The sequence below is a fragment of the Bison bison genome, unplaced genomic scaffold (assembly GCF_000754665.1).
Source record: "Bison bison bison isolate TAMUID 2011002044 unplaced genomic scaffold, Bison_UMD1.0 scf7180017864383, whole genome shotgun sequence".
NCBI classification, from domain to species: domain Eukaryota; kingdom Metazoa; phylum Chordata; class Mammalia; order Artiodactyla; family Bovidae; genus Bison; species Bison bison.
The window spans coordinates 1976832-1984934 of NW_011494955.1; the positions used below are offsets into that span (position 1 = coordinate 1976832).

General features: G+C 46.7%; 1 protein-coding gene across 1 annotated transcript in view; it reads left to right on the forward strand.

The window, feature by feature from the left end:
- ZNF835 (zinc finger protein 835) overlaps window positions 1-8103 on the forward strand; it is a 20926-nt gene that overhangs the window by 4317 nt on the left and 8506 nt on the right. Inside the window, exons 3-4 of the mRNA XM_010858053.1 lie at window positions 68-384; window positions 4009-4098. Coding sequence (XP_010856355.1) covers window positions 68-384; window positions 4009-4098 — 407 coding nt within the window. The remainder of the gene's footprint in view (window positions 1-67; window positions 385-4008; window positions 4099-8103) is intronic.

The window sequence follows — 8103 nt, forward strand, 5'->3', positions numbered from 1 at the left end:
GCGGGAGACACGCCACAAGCCCCAGGCACAACCCCGCAGCCACCTGGCCAAGCGCTGTCCTGGAGAGGTGATGGGGATGGCCACCCAGCGCCTGGCCAGACCCGGGGCACTCTGAACGTGGAGGCACACGTGTCCAGGAAGGACAGGTTGCTGAGGAAGAAGCACACGGGCGTGTGGAAAAGAATGGTAGCCAACCAGCATAGGACGAGGCTGTCCCCGAGGAGGGTGACCATGCAGGTCCAGAGGAGCGGGCGGCGGGAGACGGTCTGCATCCGTGGGCACCGGGACAGCCCAAGCAGGCCGAAGAGGACCTCGTCCGTGCTGTTCTGGATGTCCGTGCTCCTTCTGAAGCCCCGGGTGGGTGGGAAAGTGTGGGTCATCTTGGTGAGTCATTCAGACACTGACAGCTTCCTATGAATATGCTTTGACTCTTTCAAGGCACCAGCTCTAGGGGTTCCTTGGCACCGCTGCTCGGATGACTATTCCTATACCCCTGCGTTGCTAAATGTTGCTTAATATAATAGATGAGGGGAAATGGAAACAGAGACAGACTTTATTTTTTGGGCTCCAAAATCACTGCAGGTGGTGATTGCAGCCACAAAATTAAAAGACATTTACTCCTTGAAAGGAAAGCTATGACCACCCTAGACAGCATGTTAAAAAGTAGAGACATCACTAGACAAAGACCTGTCTAGTCAAAGCTATGATTTTTCCAGTAGTCATGTATGGATGTGGGAGTTGGACCATAAAGAAGGCTGAGTGCTGAAAAATTGATTCTTGTGAATTGTGGTCTTGAAGACTCTTGAGAGTCCCCTGGACTGCAAGGAGATCCAACCAGTCCATCCTAAAGGAAATCAGTCCTGAATAGTCATTGGAAGGGCAGATGCTGAAACTGAAACTTCAATACTTTGGCCACCTGATGCAAAGAGCTGACTCATTTGAAAAGACCCCAGTGCTGGGAAAGATTGAAGGTGGGAGGAAAAGGGGACGACAGAGGATGAGATGGTTGGATGGCATCCTTTACCCAATGGACATGAGTTTGAGCAAGCTCCAGGAGTTGGTGATGGACAGGGAGGCCTGGCGTGCTGCAGTCCATGGGGTCCCAAAGAGTCGGACACGACCGAACGACTGGAAAACAACAAGGTTTGTCATAGCTTTTCTTCCAAGGAGCAAGCGTCTGTTAATTTCACGGCTGCAGTCATGTTCGTCTATACTTTGTGCCATCCCAGTGAAAATCCCAAGAGGGTGTGCGTGTGTGTGCAACTAGACAAGCCAAATCTAAAAGTTATGTCGGAAGATAAAGGACCTGCTTATCTCGAAGCTACAGAAATTAAATTAAAATTAAAGTGTCAATTAAACATTTTTAATTTCAATTAAATTAAAACTTAAAATTAAACTGTTAATTAAATGAAAACTTCAATTAAAATTAAAATGTCAATTAAACTAAAATTAAGGCAATCTGGCCGACGAGCTAGCAGAGATAGCAAAGAACTGAGCCAACACACAAATGTTTATTTAATTTATAGGAAAAAACAGCATCGCAGGGAAGTGAAGAAAGTACAGGCATTTCAATAAATGGCCTTAGACTGATTCTCCACTATTCGGAGAGAATGTGAAATTTTCTCAAGCCCAAATAATTCTTAAAATTATGTTCCCTCTGTATATAAACAAAATCTAAACTAACACAACATAGTAAATCAACTATACGCCAAGAAAATTTAAAAGGTAAAAGACAAAAAGAAGGAAAAGTAAATTCAAAATCAATAAAACTCATAGAAGATAGTAGGAGACACACTGCTTTGAGATCTGTTTAGACTGTTAAACCAGAGCAATTGTTTTGACTACATTAAAACTAAGCACTCTGTTAATCAAGCACACACACAGTGAAAGGAATGAAAAATCAAGCTATAATGTGGGAAATTACCTACAACACCTATCTTTGAACATATGTTCGTGTCTTAAACATGGAAATAACTTCTACAAAGCTGAAAGAAGAGGAAAAAACTTCAGAAGAAAACATTGGGGAAGAAACTTAAACTAGCCTATCAGAAAGAAGAATATTGATGAAAAAGAGTCCACCAACTGGTTAGCAATCAGGAAAATGCAAAAGAGAAACATAGTGAGCTAGGACTGCGAACCCTCATACACGGCCGGCAGCAGACAGAGCTCACTGCCAAGCTTTACAATGGAAGACACATGAGAACACTCATCCACTGTTGCCGAGGCCCTCACAATAAACCGGGCAAAATCTACTGAAGTTGCACACACGCAAATTTATGACAAAGCAGCCCCACTCTTGCATGCGTATTTGATGGTGATGCATTGAGCACCCAGACATGTATAAGACTCTCTGGCAGTGTCAGACCAGAAACCACACGAATGCCCATTAACATCAAAATATAGGGAAAACTGAAGCCCCGCAAAAAAAAAAAAAAATGAAAAAAGAAAAATATAACATTCTGGAGATAAATTTCACTGTAAACAAAATGGACCTAAATTACAAAAAAAAAACAAAAAAACAAAAAACTATTAAAATGACCAAATGAGAACTTCCCTGGTGATCCAGTGGCTAAGACTGAGCTCCCAATGCAGGGGGGCGCTGGTTCGATCCCCAGTCAGGGACCTAGACCCCACATGCCACAACTTAAGATCCTGCGTGCCACCACAACACTCCTGTGCAGCCAAATAAGTAAATAAATACTTTGTAAAATGATACCTACATGCAACAACATAGTTCAGGCTCACAAATGTGTTCATCAAGATGCACGCGTGTGTGCTAAATCCCTTCAGTCGCATCTGCCTCTTTGGGACCCCATGGACTGTAGCCCACCAGGCTCGTCCGTCCATGGGATTCTCCAGGCAAGAGCACTGGAGCGGGTTACTGTGCCCTCCTCCAGGGGATCTTCCTGACCCGGGGGTGGAACCCATGTCTCTTACGTCTCCGTATTGGCAGGTGGGTTCTTTACCACTGGGAAGCACCACACGGGAAGTCCCTTTGAACATGATTTCCAGGACCATTATAGCACATGAATTAACGTATGTAAAGTCCAACCACAGCCAAAAGAAAATGATACTGTCAGACACCAGTACTGTATCAACACGCCTGTCTAGAGGCAGGCCATAGGGTAGTGAGGAAAGGAAACAAGAAAAAAAATCTTTGGGAATAAGAAAAGTTACGGTTTTACTAAGAAAGGGGTATGGTTATCTGTGATTACTGTTGAATTTTACGGCATTGTAAAATCTTGGCCTGTGTACTGTTCTACATGGGTTATGTTTCACAATAGGGGGAAAAAATTGTTTTTCCTGAAAAAAGACCTAACTTTTTCACGATACAAGGGCACCATCTAGTGGTCATAGAGGTACTTTATGAACTCAGTGAGTGGGTTGCTCAGTCATGTCCGCCTCTTTGGGACCCCACCGACTGTAGCCAGGCTCCTCTGTCCATGGAATTCTCCAGGCCAGGATACTGGAGTGGGCTGCCATTTCCTCCTCCAGGGGATCTTCCCAACCCAGGGGTTTCACCCGGGTCTCCTGCATGCAGGCAGATTCTTTACTGTCTGAGCCACCGTCCCAGCCTTCATGAACTCAGAGGCATTCCCTTAAATCGAAACAGAAAATAAGTGAGATACTTTTGTTCCTGAGTATTGTCCAGTTTAAAAAAAATGCACAACATGAAAGTCTCAAATTAATTTTTATTTGGGTTAAAATGAGGACTGCAACCCAGGAGACAGCACCTCAGGTAGCCCTGAGAAACTGCTCAGAGGTGGGGGTAAGGTCAGTATAGATGTGGTTTTGGTGAAGGGGGAATGCAATCAAGCAGACATTTTCCCAGAAGGCTTCTGCTAGTCTGATGAGGCTTTCTGCCAGTTACGAGAAGCAGGCATCACCATGAAGGAGTTTAGTGCTTCTCTAGATATGAGGAGATACAAGAATTGGACTCATAAACTCAGCCCCTGAGTGTATCTAACTATCTGAAGGCCTGTCCGGCCAGTTTTTCCCAGGGCGCAGAGTGCCTCGTTTCTGCTCCTCACCCTGCACTCCTTTCGGGAGGTGCTGAAGGTCGGCAGCTCAGCAGCACCCGATTCAATCCTTGCGGAGGTGGGTGGCAAGCGCCCATGGCAAGTGCTGATCTGTATTGACAGCTGACAGTGGAAAACCACAAGACGCCTGTGCGTGGAGATTACGTCTAACATAAATAAAGAGAGCTTGTTCTGCGCAGGCTCGGGCAGCAGTGGCCACCCCAGGAATCAGTGTGGAGGGGGCCCTGGGGAGATGCCTGTAGGGAATTTCACCTCGAAACTCACCCCAGCTACAGAGGAGGGTTAGGAATCCCTGACCTGAGGGCTTCCCAGGTGGTGCTCATGGTAAAGAACCTGCCTGGCAATGCAGGAGACGCAAGAGATGCAGGTTCGATCCCTTGGTCGGGAAGATCCCCTGGAGAAGGACATGGAAACTCTCTCCAGTATTCTTGTCTGGAGAATCCCATGGACAGAGGAGCCTGGTGGGCTACAGTCCGTAAGGTCGCAGAGAGTTGGACACGCCTGAAGCGACGTAGCATGACGTGAGCTCCAGGAGAGGGGACTGACCTAACTATGCCACCCCCGCCCCCCCGCCATGACCACCACCAAAAAATAAATCACTGTGTACATCCTTTCTCTTGATTTCTGAATTCTTTTCTCTGATTGAGTGGCACTTCCTGCTGCAGGTTACTATGGCAACCAGGACATTCCATCCTCTTAAACATGTCTCTGATCCACTTGTCTGATAGCCTGGGCAAGGCAAAATTATAGAGACAGCAACCAGATTGGTTGTTGACAGGGGCTGGGGGACGAGGCAGGAGGTGATTATAAAAGCGGGAAACAGAGGAGGGTTTGAGGGTAGTGGAAACATTCTGCATCTTGATTGTGGTGGTGATGGTGGTACTGAATGAACCTATGTGGGTGTTAAATACAGTAACAGCAAACAAAGTCAACATTTTTAGAACGTGCTGGCCCCAAAACTGGCAGCCATTTAAATACATTGCAGGAAAAAAAAAGTCTTAATGACAAGAAAAAATAGTTCTTGCTATGTGTTGTTAAAGGATAAAAAGCACGATTACCAAGTCTTATACACCATATAATAATCTCTTTGCATGCGTGCTAAGTCACTTCATTTGTGTCCGACTCTTCACAACACCATGGACTGTACCCGCCAGGCTGCTCTGTCCATGGGATTTCCCAGGCACTCTTCACAACACCACGGACTGTACCCGCCAGGCTGCTCTGTCCATGGGATTTCCCAGGCAAGATTACTGGAGTGGGTCGCCATTCCCTTCTCCATATAATCTCTTTACCTGCCAAGAACACACGTTTGGAGAGGAATATACCAACGGTTCCCAAACTGTGCACCGAGGCACCTGGCTATTTCATTGTAATTTGTAATTAATGTTTATTGGAGTATAGTTGCTTTACGGTGTTGTGGTCATTTCTGCGATACAGCAAAGTGAACCAGCCATACACAGACACAGAGGTACCTCCTCTCCCTTTAGGACTTCCTTCCCATTTAGATCACCACAGCGCATTAAGCCGAGGGCTGGACAGTAGGTCCTCATTAGTTACCGGTTTTATGCACATGGTGCATGTACGTCAGTTCCAATCTCCCAGTTCATCCCACCCCGCCTTCCCCCCTTGGTATCCATTCTCTATGCCTGTGTCTCTACTTCTGCTTTGCCAAAAGGATTATCTTTATCATTTTTCATCTGGATATTTTAAATCTGAGAGACATACAGCAATATTCAACATCTGTCTGACACCCCAGGAGCTACCAGTTCCAGCGGATCACATTTTCAACATTAGGTCTCTCTACATTCCCTTCTCTGACAGAAGATCTTCGTGAAGCTGTGTTGTCAGTAATTGCTGTAAAGAAGCAAGTGGCCTGTAAAAATCACCTTGGAGTAGGAAATTCGGGAGGTGGGGAGACGGTTCAGTCTGACTCCCAGGTCTGAGAACTTGTGCAGTGCCCAACACGCACACACAGCCCATTACTAAGTAACTGTCATGGTTGCAGGATGAAGGAAATCTCCTTGATCTTTGGAGGGTCTGATCTCCCCACAGCGATCTCGTCCTGCAAAGGACCTCGGCTGCTTGTCCTCAGGTCACCTCCTAGACCTTGACGAGCCCCTCTCGCCACAACTTGAGCCCCCAGACCTTTGCCCCCACCTGCGCCCCAGCTGCATTGGTCCTTCCACTGTTTAAAAGAGTTTTATTGAAGTACAATTGCTTTACAATGCTGGGTTAATTTCTGCGGTACAACAGCATGTTCACCTGAAACGATCACAGCACAGTTTGTTAAGCAACTATACCCTGATACAAAATGAAAAGTTTTAAAATAAAAAAGCCTAGGAAAGGTTTGGGATGAAGAAAAACCCCAGTTTCTGTTCTGTATTTTTTTATAATTATAGTGTGTTTATAATGTGATATGAATATATATGGGCTTCCCAAGGGGCACAGTGGTAGAGAATATGCCTGCCAATGTGTGAGATGCAAGAGCGGCAGGTTCGACCCCTGGGTCGGGAAGATCCCCCGGAGGAGGAAGTGGCACCCCACCCCAGCATTCTTGCCTAGAGAATCCCATGGACAGAGGAACCTGGCGGGCTACAGCTCACGTATGGGTCACAAAGAGTCAGACTTCGGGACTAAACAACAATAACCTGGTAAATTAAGATTGTCACTTCTCTGTTACACTAATATCTTAGGAGGAGTAAGTACTTAAGACATCCAGCCTTTTCTCCCCAAGTCAGAAATTTAATTCATTTGCTCCTTTCCACAAGCTAATTTGCCCATTCCACACACGAGGCACAGTTCAGCTCAGTTCAGTGGCTCAGTCGTGCCCGACTCCTTGCGACCCCAGGGACTGCAGCACGCCAGGCCTCCCTGTCCATCACCATCTCCCGGAGTCCACTCAAACTCACGTCCTTCGAGTCGCTGATGCCATCCAGCCATCTCATCCTCTGTCGTCCCCTCCTCCTGCCTTCAGTCTCTCACAGCATCAGGTCCAATGAGCCAGTTCTTAGTTTCAGGTGGCCAAAGTATTGAAGTTTCAGCTTCAGCATCAGCCCTTCCAATGAATAGTCAGGACTGATTTCTTTTAGGATGGACTGGTTGATCTCCTTGCAGTCCAAGGGATGCTCAAGAGTCTTCTCTAACACCACAGTTCAAAAGCATCCATTCTTCAGCACTCAGCTTTCTTTATAGTCCAACTCTCACATCCATACATGACCACTGGAAAAACCATAACTTTGACTAGACGGACCTTTGTTGGCAAAGTAATGTCTATACTTTTTAATATGCTGTCTAGGTTGGTCATAGCTTTCCTTCCAAGGAGCAAGCGTCTTTTAATTTCATGGCTGCAGTCACCCTGTGTGATCCTAGGCACAAGGAGGTTAAATAACCTGCCCCAGGACGTTCAGCTAGGAGACAGTGGAATCAGGATTTGAACCCGGGTCCCACCCAAGGCAAGTGCGTGGATTCCTAACCACCAGGCGCCGCGGCAGCTTCACCATCACCTAGTCAGCCCTGCGCTGAGAGGGTTAGAGACAACATCGCGTCAGTACCCGTCCCGCCGTCGTCATGACAACCTTTATCTCCTCTCCCACCCCACGCGCTTGGACCCAGGCCCTGGGGAGGAGGGGGGACAGCAACGTGGTGATTTTTGAAGATCGTATCCCTTTTCTTACAAGTTTGAGTTCGGGAAAACGTGCCCATTTCCAGTGTATTCCTTGCTCTTCCAGGAGCCCCCTTTGCAAGGATTATTCCTTTGCAAAGGGAATGTGCCTAGTATTCCCGGGGAGAAGGGGTTGCTAACATCGCATTTCTTGGCCTAAAGGGGCAGAGGACACCAATCCAGCTTAAAGTGACTTCTTTGCCTCTCCTCCCCTAGCCCTTGACCTCAGAGCCTTCCACGGAAATCTCTTTTTATCCTTCGTAATTCTGGGGAAAAAAGAAAACAGTTTAGCTTGAGCGGATTTAGTTTTCTTTCTGTGGAGCCACAGCGCCCTCAAGTGTTCACTAAGGCTCGGCGCCACCTCGTTTGAGAAACGCGTGTGGGTGTGTCTCAGTAGTGTCT